The 13,850-nt window shown below is 37.4% G+C and overlaps 1 protein-coding gene across 6 annotated transcripts in view; it reads left to right on the top strand.

Annotated features, from left to right (window-relative positions):
* Positions 1-13,850, top strand: part of LOC111147617 (protein tyrosine phosphatase, receptor type K) — a 556,451-nt gene that overhangs the window by 451,844 nt on the left and 90,757 nt on the right. For all 6 annotated transcript variants that reach the window (XM_022503780.1, XM_022503779.1, XM_022503782.1 and 3 more), the window contains exons 12-13: positions 5,594-5,867; positions 8,654-8,690. In XM_022503780.1, coding sequence (XP_022359488.1) covers positions 5,594-5,867; positions 8,654-8,690 — 311 coding nt within the window. The remainder of the gene's footprint in view (positions 1-5,593; positions 5,868-8,653; positions 8,691-13,850) is intronic.

Here is a 13,850-nt window from a genome sequence, read left to right as displayed (position 1 = left end):
TATATACACATACCATATCTTTATCCATTGATCTGCCAGAGAACATCAGGTTCTTTCCATAGTTTGGCTGTTGTGGACATCGCTGCTGTAAACATTGGGGTGCACATTCCCTTTCGAATCACTATGTTTGTATCCTTTGTATAAATACCTAGTAGTGCAATCGTCTCTGGCCCTTTAAATGACTACAGCCCCCAGCTAATAACTTGATTGTGACCTTATGAGAAGTCCTGAGCCAGAACCATCTGGCTAAGCCACTCCCAAAGTTCTAACCCACTAAAACTGTGCAATATTAAATGTTTATTCTTTTGAGCCACAGTTCTAGGATAATTTATTTTGCAGGAGGAGATAACTGATAGAAACACCCACATAGCCAGAAACCTTCTCTTCAGGTTTCTCCTTAAAGGGCACTTTAGCACATAGGTCTTTCTTGACCACTGCATATAAAATAGACATGTTCAATCCTGTTATTCCTTATTTCCCTTATCCTGCTTTAGTTTTCTTTAGAGCACTTATCTTGACATACTGTGTTTTTTTTTAATTCATTTATTTGTATTTCCTACTAGAATGTAAACTTCATGAGAGCAGAGACTTTTATTACTGTGTTCATTGCCCTAACCTCAGCACTTTAAGGTTAGCATAGAATGGCACTGAATAGACATCTGATGAATGAATAAATAAGCACTTGACTTGAAAATAGGATAGCCACTATCTTTAGCTAAATACCAGGCAACATTTTTAATGTAGCATGTCAGTGATAAGCACAATAAATATTATAAGACAGTGGTTTGAGGCCTTTTTCAAACCCAGAATTCCTGAGAAATACCTCTGATGGTCTCCTCAATGCATCTGTATCATTATAATTTGTGGGTGGATTGAGGACTAAATTGAAAAAGCATCCCAATTGACTCTAACTTGTACTCCAGTTTCATCCCTGATACCTACCTCCACCTTTAGAATTACCTCCACTGGCTTTAGAAGACAGAGTAACACTAAATGAACTAATCAGAGAAGGTTTTATAGCAGAAGAAAAGCTAGAAGCTCTTCAACAGGATGATTGGTATGTTTAGTAACAATGGTCATTCAAGTTTGAAATGAAGAATATACAACAGGAGGTAGTGAGACAAAGGGTGGAGGGATAAGGTAAGAGACATAGTAAGATATTAACCCTAGTGCAAAAAGTATAGATTTTTGACAGTGGGAGGGCTCCACATACTTTTGACAAAGTAAAAAGTTAGAGAAGAGTGGTTAATACTCAAAGTGGTGGTTTAGGAAAGTATGAGCTTTTTGAAAAATGGTTCTCTTTTGCATTCTTCATGAACAGTTCAGGGCATTTAGAGACTGAATCAATGGTGTGATGGGTGGATGGGTAAATGGACGGATAGAAGTTTGGATGAATGGATGGTTGGATGGACGGATGGATGGATGAGTGGATGGATGGATGGGTGGATGGGTGGATGGATGGATGGACGGATGGATGGATGGATGGATGGGTGTGTCCCCGGAGAACATGAAGAAAAAAATGAGGGCAAGAAAACTAAACGTAAAGTTTAGTTTTAGTAAATATAGACATCAAGTTGTAAATATCCCCCTAATGGTGGAAGCAGTGGGAATGAAAAGAAATGGCATATTACAAGGGAGGTAGAACATGGTTAAAATAGAATTTATTAAAGTTAATGCCAGGATTTTGAGCTTTGTTGATTCAGAAACTGATCCTTTCTCTTACAGAAATAAGGAAGCCCTGAGGGAAATGGCTTGTGTGTTTAAGGAGTTAAGAGATGAAGCACAGGGAATATGATGGTCACCAAAATATTTAAGCCTTTACTCTGTGGATCTTGAAAATGTTTGCATTAGGTCCATATGAGCTACGGTGGCTGTGCGATCTCAGGAAGTCTGCTCATAAGAAAAATAGCAAAACACTGGAGATAGGAAATTTCTCCTGAAGATTTAAGGAGACATTTTAGATATGAAATGAGAGTATACAATTGTATAATTCATTATTTGCTATCACTAAGAAGTTGCACAACCTAAAACTAAGACCAGATTCTCAGAGGTTTTATTTACTAACGGGTTAAAAAATATATATATTAGGCAGTTGTAGGTAATTTTGATTTCAACTTCAACAATTTTAAACATGAAACCAAGCAGGCTGTCTACTACATGTATCATATAATCACTTTTTGAGCTAATGGCAAAATCCCCTTATTTTTAGTCTTATGACTGAAGGAAAATTGTATGATGAGAAGTCATCATTTGGCCTCCCAAAAAACTAAAGGTGGCTATATACCAACGTCTAATCAAATTAAAGTATAATAAAGTGAAATCATTTTTAGTTTTTTAACATAAATAAATCATATTTTCAGCATCAAGTGAAGATTCATGATGCCAGTATATTGATTTTAACTTAATGATAGAAATATTTTAGGGATGCCTGGGTGGCTCAGTCCATTAAGCTGCCGCCTTCGGCTCAGGTCATGATCCCAGGGTTCTGGGATCCAGTCCCCCATCGGGTTTCTTTCTCAGTAGGGAGCTTGCTTCTCTCTCTGCCTCTGCCTGCCACTCTGCCTGTTTGTGCTCTCTCTGTCTCTCTCTCTCTCTCTCTCTATTTCTCTCTGAAAAATAAAATCTTTTAAAAAAAATATTTTAAGGGGCGCCTGGGTGGCTCAGTGGGTTAAAGCCTCTGCTTTCAGCTCAGGTCATGATCCCAGGGTCCTGGGATCGAGCCCCGCATCGGGCTCTCTGCTCAGCAGGAAGCCTGCTTCCTCCTCTCTCTCTCTGCCTGCCTCTCTGCCTACTTGTGATCTCTGTCTGTCAAATAAATAAAATCTTTAAAAAAAAAATATTTTAAAACTTTAATTAAATACAAAATATGGGCAGAGTGAATACAACTATTTAGGTGGCTTTGAGATATTTTAAATTGCTAAAGTACTAAGCTCAAACAATATTTAGATCCAGCTAGAGTTAAGTACCGTTCAGTAATTAGACAACCACAAGGATGGAAAAGCATTGGCCCCTTTCATGTAATCAGTCAAATCACTTCTAATTTGATTTCTCATTCCTTATTTTCTGTCCTTTAGTTAATTTTTATTGATAAATAAGAAAGTAGAAGGTGAAAACAGACTTTTTTAAAAAGTGGAAGTGTGTGGCTGGACAACAGCCTGCTCACACAGATTAATCAATGAAGGGAAGAAAATTTCTTTAAAAAAAATGAATTTTATCATTTTTAGTTTGGGGTTTCATCTCAAATTCAGTGAGCTCTTTCCCCAAGACCAGATTGCACTGTTTCTTCTTTTAATCCTCTCCAGCATCATCAGTTTGCTTTGATCCTAATAGATGCGGAGAGATAAGCTGTCTTAGATGAAATTCTTTAATTTGGAATGTACAACCTTTGTCAACTATGTAACAGAATTAGTTAAGACTATTTACTAGGTTTTCTGAACTTTTCTAGAGATATGGGATAATGGATGAGAAATTTATTTTTAAGGATTAGGTGAAATGATTAACAAGTATGAGCAATTATCATTATTGCCCAGTAGGGCAAGAATACAATGTTAGGCTTGTTTGGGGAGTGTGCATATGTACATCTGTCTGCCGAAAAATATGTATCCACAGGATATGCAGTTGTGTAATATACAAATATAGATTCTAAGTTGAAGATAAACAAAAAAAGATTACGTTTGCTTAACACAGCATATGTCAACTGTGATTTCTCTTTCTCTGCAAGGGCTATGCTTATGTATTTCCTGTATTCTATTTTATTTTTTTAAGATTTATTTATTTATTTTTAGCAAGCTAGAGAAAGAGGGCGAGAGCAAGCATGAGCGGAGGGAGGGGCAAAGGGAGGGAATCTTCAAGCAGACTCCTTACCCAGTATGGAGCCTGATGTGGGGATCAATCCCACAACCCAAGAGTCGGAGGCCCAACTAATTGAGCTACCCATGTGCTCCTATTTCATTTTAAAATTGACAGGTGTCTGTTCCTTGGACCCCTCAGAGAGCCTGTATCCTGTCAATAGCATTCCTAGGAGCTTCGGGACCCAACTCATCCAAAGTATAGAGAACGATGGACTAGACATGATTTCAGATAACACAGCCTTCTGCCTTAGTTGCTTGCCCAAAACTAAATTTCTGACATTAATACAATTTCTGTTCTATTTCTACAGGAAAGGCAACAGATAGCAAACCACCAAGTTCTTAGCAATATTTTAATGGAAAATGGGAACTTGAAATATTAGAGAAGAAAAGAACAACTTTATAAAGCTTCTTTCTTTTAACCTCTGAAGGTTTTCTGTTTGTAGGTATAAAAGAGTTTATACTAAGTTAGAATTTTAGACCAGGTTCTAAACCAATATAAAATTTTATTTTTAATTATCATAAATGCAAATTCAGTTTTTCTCTCTCTGTCTCTCTTTTGGTGTGTCCGTCTGTCTCTCTCCTCTCTTTGTCTCTCTCCCTCTTCCTTCTCTTTATAGAAGTTCATTAAAGAAAAGATTCTATCCCTGCTGGAGAGTCATTCAGTGACTGTTGTCCCTAAATAGAATGAGCATATTTGCCTAGAGACAACCCTCCATACGGCTTATTTCTATTCAATTTACATAAGCAACGACAATGCATTCTTTCTTAATTTTCAGGGATTTTAAATTCATTAAAAACATATAAAATACATGAATAATGCCAACTTTCTCAGGTGTATATTACCTAAGAAAAATTTGCCTGAAGAACATACTACAAGGAAAGAATAATATTAATATACCAGTTTCAACAATTGATGTAAAAAAACCCCATTAGTGATTAGGCAGACCTTTATTTTACAGTTGTGTTATTTTTTCTTTACTTTTCTCTATAAAATAATAGCTATTGTGGAGAAGTTTTGAGAATTTTAAGAAAGGTATTAGAAGGTTTAGGTTCGAGCTTTAATAGGGCAAATGCCATCTGTTTCTACAATTTGTAACATTTTATTATTAACAACGCTAGAAGAAGGAAGCAGTCTATTTCAGTGGCGAGGACAGATTTCTGTCCATCTGTGCCCGTGTTGCTGCATGCCACTCGCGCTTTCGATCTGCATAGCTCTGAGCCAGTGTTGATGCCGTGGCAAGGTCAAGAGGTGGAGAAGCCTGTCAGCACATTCTGTCTCTAATGTGATGACAACCCCACATGGGTACTCGAGCCCCACCCTGAGGCACTCGTTCTGTTGGGCCTCAGAGCCAGGCCTTCCGGACGATGATCTATAAGGAAAATGCTAACTTTAAATATTTAAAAATATCAAAGAACTTAATCTGTTACGTGTCTCTCGTTAATGTCAAATCTCCTAAGAAGGAGGCTCATTTCTCAACATTAAAAAATGGGTAGAATTCTGCGGTGATTTTTCTTACTTTTTTTTCCAGTTTCTTCGTGTCTACGTTGAGTTGCAGGGAAGGAGAATCCCCACGGAATTCTATTTTAGTGCAGGATAGCTGGGGGAAAAAAGCATGCAGTGGGTTAAACGGACTTTAAAGACTGAAATGTTGCTTGTTAGTATTAAATACCATTTTTTTTTTTAGAAGTCTTAGTATATAGAATCTCTAAATGTGTGCTTTTTTTTTTCTTTTTCCAAAAAGTGCTTATCAGATTGTTGTGGAGGAATTGCACCCACACCGAACGAAGAGAGAAGCTGGAGCAATGGAATGCTACCAGGTCCCCGTTACATACCAGAACGCCCTGAGCGGGGGTGCTCCGTACTACTTCGCTGCGGAACTGCCCCCAGGGAATCTTCCAGAACCCGCCCCATTCACAGTGGGTGACAATAGGACCTATCAGGGCTTTTGGAACCCTCCTTTGGCTCCACGCAAAGGATACAATATCTATTTCCAGGCAATGAGCAGTGTGGAGAAGGTGAGCTTCCTTCAAAATTTGCTTTTTCACTGCTCTGAGGAAAAACTGCGGTTGAATTTTATAAATACCCAGTAGCATTTGTCAGGGGGAGAAGAAAAAAAAAAGAAAGAAAGAAAGAAAGACGGAGGGGAAAAAACACACCCGTGTGTAGGGGGTGTTGTTCCTGTTCCCAACAGTGTGTACAGTTTTGGGCGGACTGTCAGGTGGAGGCGCCAAGCGCATTCCGTGGCATGGGATTCCTGTTTCCTAGTAACTGCTTCTCCTTGCAGCCTGCTTCAGGAAAGCCCACCAGAACAATTGTGAGCAAAAGGATTTGAAAAGGTGGGTGTTCTGCTGCTGGGACTCCAGCCCCAGTAAATACTGGGCATTGTTCTGTCTCCTTTGCTCAGTGGTGGCACACTTCAGAAGATTAAATTTACTGCAGGATAAACAGAATGCGTGTTCCACAGCAGGCTAATAAACCCTTATAAACTTTTCAGAGGGTACAAGCCAAATAGTAAATAACAAGTAACAATCCTCTGATTACAAAGTAATAGGATGCCTGTGGTATATCTGCCAGAACCTAAACAGAAGGCTGCCTGGAGATGGCCGGGTGCTGTGCCATTAGAGAAGTCTGTTTTCTATTTCCCCGGTTGCCCCTCCTTTTCCCATTTTGGACACAGTTGTTTTTGAACACTGCCACTGATCCCAAATGAATATTGAAGAGGAAGACACAACAGGAAGATAGAAACTACCGGTGGTTCCATATGGGGGGAAATAACCTGGCCTTTCACGCCTCGTGCTATTTCTCTTTGAAAGATTTTCTGTCCTAAAATTTATTTAATATTTTTTTTCAGAGAGGGATAAGAAAAAAAAATGTCAAGAATAGAAAACTCCTACAATTTAAAACCCAATAGAAGACTGGCATTTTTGTGTACTTGTAGCTATATAGGAAATTTCTGGGTTTGAGTAATTGAGTCCCTGAGGTGGGTTCCTGGGAGATATTGTGAAATAGGTGATAGCCAATTGTAACAGTCATTATACCTTGGAATAGTTGAGTTAAAAGACATAATCCAATTGGATTTTCTGAAGGAGTCATGAGAACTTAAGGTATTGACTGGCTGCTTTCTAATGAAAGCTCTATCTTTCTGCTTACCCATATTCCTTTGCCAGTATATGGCGAAGAAAAATGCAATGGCATCTTCTAGGATGTACTTCAAAGCCACGGGCTGCCCGTGGTTGAAAACGTTATTCTTATCTCTTCTCTAGTTTATTTTTACGTAAGTGGGAGTCTTCTGAGGCAAGTTGGCTCCCTGCCTCCCCACATGCCCATCATTCCACATCACTGGTACAACTGGGCTGCTTAAAAGAGAGAAGACCATGGAAGTTATTGTTCCATTCTGAGTATAAAGTAGCATGGCAACAGAAAACATAGTTCCGCATTTGGGTATTCATCTTTAGAGATGTGAGTGATTCTCAATTAACTTTCGTTCCTGGGTCTGTAGTATAAGGGGAGTATTAATGAATGTTACTTATAAAGGATTTTCTCTGGCACTCTTTAAAAGCCTTGATATGAATGTTCTCTTCTAAGTGTTAGTATATCTACATGCGGTTTAATCAAAATACAGAGTAGCAACAATATATCTCACGGTTATCTTGGCAAATACTTTCAAGATGAATGTGGTTCCTACCAGCAGAGGCTGGAAATCCTGACAGAATTAACAGCAATTGCTTTTAGGAAATCAGAATCCCTTTGGGCCTTTGTAGGAATGTGAAACAATCTCCTGGAGTGGACTGTAAAGGCCTCAAGTCACAATTAAGTAATAGAATGCAAAGTTTTATTTTTAACTACTAATTCCCCCTCAGTGCTTTGTTTTGTATAATTAAGAGAAAATGATAAACTCTTGGCTTGTCAATATATAGAACTACTCAAGATGGAGTTACAAATACCTCCTAAAAACAAATAGCCTGTGTTTTGTTCACTGGCTTTACCATCTTTTCCAGCCTCTGGTATGTTCAAAGATATGAACTGAAGGAACAAAGTCCTGGAGGTGTGTGGTGCGGGCCTAGAAGTGCAGTTCACCACGTAGTGCCACACCACCCCATTAAAAAAAGAAAAAGAAAAAGAAAGAAAGAAAGAAAAGGAAAACAAAACAAAAAAGAACCTGAAATAATCTTTGTCCTTTCCCATTTCAACTTTGCCTTCCTCAACTCCATCTGTCTAGCAAGAGTAGGAAAATAGTCCCAATGAGAAATCTTTTTAACCCATAATAACCCTTAACAGTGAAATTAAAAAGGAAAAAAAGAACAGATAAATCACACTGCAGCTGTGATGCAACTTTTGGATGATCTTTCTAACTACTGTCCTTGAGCTCAGTAGTCATGCTGGGATCCAGGTGAGGGTATGGGATGTTCAGCTTTGGTCTGAGTCTATAGCTGTGTCGTGAAAATGAAGTTGGTGTCTGGGTCTGATTTGTATTTGCTTTGCAAACACATATTTCTTTCTAATTGTTTAAAAAGTATGGTAAGTACAAAGACAGTGCTTTTACTACATGTCCCAGACAGGATAGCCTGTTTGATTACACGATAAAAACAGGACACCTGAATTTTTAGAGAATACTGAAACCATTTTAAAAGTTCTTACTTAAGATTTTTTAAAGATCTCTCTGATGATACATTTCAAAAACAAAAAAATTTCCTTGATACTGCAATTCTGCTCTTCTTAAACCTAATTTATAACCTAGGATTATGAAATAGGAAACATTGTCTATACACTGACTGTTGTCTTTCATATTTCACTCCATCAGGAAACTAAAACCCAGTGTGTACGAATTGCTACAAAAGGTAAGAGGTTTGCCTTTTTTTTTTCCCTCTTGAGATTCCATTCGCCCGCTTTTTAAAATGAAAGAGCTTTGTTCCCCCTTAGGGCTAATTAAATGTGGCACTTGTATTACTGAGTGTTTGTAGTAGGCCCAGGTACCCAGGTACACCGCCAGCCGAGTTCTCTGACTCACTTGGGTGTCTTTAGCACCTCATGGGTGCTACTTTCCATCCTCTGGTCCTTGATTGGAGGAATCCTGTTATGAGGATAGGAAGGATTTAGAAAACCTTAGAAGGGCTCATTTCTGCCATTTAGTGTCTGAAAGGTCTTACGCCGCTGATCAACCAATATGTTAGGAAAAGCTCAGCAATATCAGCTCAAAACAGCAAGTTGCTTGTTTAAAAACCTCTGTTACTTTCTGTGGTAAACACTCAGACATTAATAGGAGCTGAGCTAGTACGTGCATGTGTAAGAGCAGAGATGTGGAGACCGATCCTTATCTTCCTGAGTTGTGCAATTCAGTTGAAACTATTTTCCTTTTTTTTAACTTAAGAAAATGGTTTTAATCCAGTTGATGCCAAGGAATTAGATCTGTGATGGCTGACAACCAGGGTAATCTTGCTGATGTTGCATATTATAGCTTAGTTGCCTAGTTTCTTTAGGGGGAAACATTTTCATCTTTGAATGGGTATTTGGAGTTCAGGTATGAGAAAGTCTCCTGCGTTCACTACGTTTATAATCCTTCATTGAAGAGTTCTTTGTGCCAATGAGAGAGAGGGCTATTTAGTGTATTCTGTCAAAAGAAACAGGAAAAAGCTGTCCCCATGCAGACGTGGGACTCCGCACAGGGTTGGTGCTCTGGGTGGTTTCTGCCAAAATTAGTATTAAACCCACATTCATGAGCAGTAGTTGGTTCATTTAGGGTAGAAATGAATGGCCATATTCTGTTTGTGCTGGCATCTTTCCTTTCATCATTTTTCTCCATTTAATCACCAATCTGCTCAATTAAGCATTTGTGTTTTACTCGTGATTTGTAAAGGCAATAAAGAAAGACATTTCCCTTGACTCATGAGAATAAAAAAGCTTCACAGAAAAAAATGCCTTTTTTAAAAAATTCAAATACTAAGTCTCCTCATAATTTTAAAAATTAGGCAATATTTAATAAAGGGGAAGAGAATATATACAGATATATATAATGTACAGGCATTTATTTTATTTTAAAAACTTAGCTTGTAGATCAAAAAATTAGGGTTCAAATTTTAGAAGGCAACAGCAGAAGACATTTAGATATATATCACCTGTGCTTTTCCAGATTTAAAATAGAGCCAGAAACACAAAATGGTCTCGCATTATCCTCCAACGAGGTCTTTAGATATGGTCATTCTGCGTTTCTATAGCTGAGAAAAGAAAGCTATAAATGATTCTAAAATTTTAAATTTTAATATTTGGTTATTGAATTATTTGCATTTACACAAGCCGTTTAAATGTCATTTTGTCCCTATCTCAATACATATAAAATTATAATGACAAATATCACATGATATTTAGACTGTAGGAGAGGTGAGATTATGGAAATTGAACTTACCATGTGGCATACAGTACTTGCCAGAAACCAAGAGGTAGCGAGAAAGAGTTCATTTGTAGTAGTTTCTACTTTGTCTAGTAATCTATCCCTGCTATTCTTCTGAGTCTCAGGTTGACAGTGTGGCTTAATGAGTAAGAGAAAAGGACTCTAGCCCTGGACTGTCTAGGTTCAAATCCTGACTTTGCTCCTTACTGTTCTTTACTCTTGGCAAATTATTTATCAATCATCCTCAAAATAAGAATATTAGAGTATCCTTCTCTTACTATTATTGTGAGGATGGAAATAGTTTATATATATGAAGGGCTTCAATAATGCCTAGTATATTGTGACTATTACATAAAAGTTAATTGCCATTTTATCATCATCATAATTATTACAATCATTGTGTACCTTACCTCAGAAGGACATACTGTATTCTGCCCTCATCTGTGGAAGATACATTCCAAGACCCCAGTGGATGCTTGAAACCACAGATAATATCAAACCCTATATATACACTATAGTTTTTTCCTTTCCATGCATATTTACAATAAAGCTTAATTTATAAAATAAGCACCTTAAGAGATTGCTAACAATATCATAATAAAATAGAATAATTATAACAATTTACTGTAATAAAAGTTATGTGACTGTGACCCCTCTTTTTCTCAAAATATCTTATTTTACTGTACTCACTCTTCTTCTTCTTGTGATGATGTGGCTTGACAAAGCCTACCTGATGAGATGAATTGAGGTGAATGATAGTAGGCTACTACTGACATTCTGACAGTAAGTAAGGAAGTAGATCATGTTTCTGGACTACAGCTGACCATGGGTAACAGACACCATGAAAAACAAAGCTGGATAAGGGGGGAACTACTGTAATTTGTGTTATGTAGTTATGAAATAAATATATATAAAAACAAAACTGAATTTTTGTGATAGAGACTACTTGGCAAGAAGTGGGTTTTTAATTTAATTCCTTTTCTGAACGTTTAGCATTTTTCCATTTATGAAAAAACACACTTTTTAGTTTAAAGTCAATTTATTGCCTGATTACATTTTGAACTAACACCATACAAGTATTACTCAGCTTTGGAATAAATTTTTTGGTATGAAAATAAAAAAGTTTCTCACAGAACATTTTGAAGACAGACTTAATAGTCAAAATGGCATAACCGTATTGACTGAGGAAGAGGCATGAAGGAAACTATTGGCCAAGGAAATTGTTGAATATGTCATAGGAAAACACAGAGGTAAAAACCCATTAAACTATATACTTGAAACATGTGTAAGGGTACCTGGCTGGCTCAGTCAGTAGAACAGGTGACTCTTGATCTCAGGATTGTGTGTTTAAGCCCCACACTGGGTGTGGAGCCTACTTTAAAAATAAAAAATGTGTACACTGTGCTAATTTAAGGTACTGAAAATTCTTGTGGGAATGTGAGAGAATATAAAAGCCAAGAACAATTAGCATACACATTAGAGTAGCATGATGATTTTGAAAATTTTTTGACATGTGAGAATTGTTCAAAAAAATTTCCAGTGTATATTGTTTCCTGCCTTACTGGAACTCATTCCTCATGATGGCCATAATGACTATACAGACTTTGGCTTGATTATTTAAAAAAAAAAAAAAAGCTTGAAGTAAATAATCAAGGTTATAATATCCGAAATGGAGAGTGATATGAAAATGTTATGGGGCAAAAGAAGAGGTGTTCTGGAAGTTGTGTTCATTGCAGTTGAGATCAGTGGTGCTGCCTTCTGACTTGTGTGTGGGTTAAGAAGTCATTGAGAAGTTTATGTGTTGGGAATGAAGTGGAAGGGCTGATCTCAATTATCATGAGAAACATGAAAGTCATTCCATTTATAAAATAGCATATCCCATACTAAAATTGTTGCAGACCTATGAAAAGGACTTTAACCAAAAGTATCTTGGAAAAGCAAAAGGAGAGTAAGTTTCAGGAAAGGTTTTTGTGGTACCTCAGAGAGGAGGGACAGCACTGGGAAGTCACTTGTGCAGTGAGGTGGGAATGCCATGCAGCTTCGCATGCTCAGTGAGCAAGTCTCTCTAACCTCCACTGAACAGAGTGTTTTAGGTTGTTTAATGTTAGTTTGCTCTCTGCCCTTTTACATACAATTTATAACAGTGCTCTAAATCCATATATATATGTAACATTTATTTGCAAATTAGTAGCTAAGATCTTGTGCTTTGCTGCCATAAATAATTTATAGTGCAATAACTATTCTTTTCTTAAGGAAGTTAAGAAAAGTAATGCCTCTGTGGTTAGATTTAAACACCAATTTGTGCAAATATTATATAAATTATAGCAAAATTTACTCAAATAATTTTCAAAAAGTACTTCACAAATGGATGTTATTCCACATCTCCATTTATAAGTAGTTTGCTGTGGCGGACTGTTGTCTACCCATTAGCCATTCTTTGACTTCTTCCAATTTCATTTGGATATCAGTATTCTAATCATTCATTTAGCAAATATTTATTGAATGCCTATAATTTACCACACAATGTTCTAGGCTCTGGGGATAAAGCAGTGAAATAAAAAGAACAAAGACCTTACTTCCGTAGAACTTAAGTTCCAGTAGAGGAAACAGACCAGACAAAACAAATAAATGTGTGATATGTCAGAGGGCGATACCTTCTTTGGAGATAAATAAAGCAGTAAACAGGGGATGGGAACATGGGAAATGCTGGGGCACATATCTAGGCCATAACTATTTCACATACCGTTATCAGAGAAAGACTCCCTGGTAAGGTCAAGGACACTAGGGAGTAATCCATGTGGGGAAGGATCACACAAGATAGAGGGAACATGTGCAAAGACCTTGAGGAGAATGTGTCCTTGGCTGCTCAAGAAAGGTAGGCTCAGACCGAGGGGATGAATCTGATGGGTCCAAATCAGCGGTTCTCAAACTTCACTGTTAGTAGAATCATCTGGAGGGTTTGTTAAGGAGATTGCTAGGCCTTAACCCCAGAGCTTCTATATCAGTAGGCCTGGGGAGGGACCCAAGAATGTGCATTTCTAACAAGTTTACTGCTGCTGCTCCAGGGACCAACCACACTTCAAGAACCACTGATCCAAACAAATTCCATGCATCTGGCCAGTGATTGCTTTAGGGTTTTGTGTGTTACTCAGTTTTGGTCAGGGAGATCTAAGGATCTGTCTTCTGTCATGTATTCTAACAAATTGGTTCCTTTCTGATTTATAAAACCAAGAGCAATCTTCAACCCATATTTCTTATCTTGGGGCATTGTTTTGTAAAGTTGTGATATTTAGAAAATTGAGAGCCAGCTGGGTTAAAAAGAAGGGAAAGTCAAGGAAAACAAATAAGCCAACTCCAGCCCAAACAGCTCTGAACTTTTGGATTACCCATTGCTAGAACTCCTTAACCCCAGTTAGTTATGTTTGAAAAAGCAAGTCTTTATGAAAACCACTACTTGTGGGTAATTTGTTCCCTGCAGCAAATACTGTCTGAGCTGATGTTAGATTTTTATTTTACCTTGGGAATAATATCTTTTAAAAATAATGGTTAGGATCCAATGTGATATGTCAAGGACCAATTATTTCATTCAGTGATTAAAAGAAAGCACCTAAAA

Source organism: Enhydra lutris, unplaced genomic scaffold (genome assembly GCF_002288905.1).
Source record: "Enhydra lutris kenyoni isolate GAN:26980312 unplaced genomic scaffold, ASM228890v2 scaffoldscaffold17, whole genome shotgun sequence".
NCBI lineage: Eukaryota > Metazoa > Chordata > Mammalia > Carnivora > Mustelidae > Enhydra > Enhydra lutris.
The sequence above is the reverse complement of the archived record's forward strand: the minus strand, read 5'-3'. Positions and strand labels throughout refer to the sequence as shown.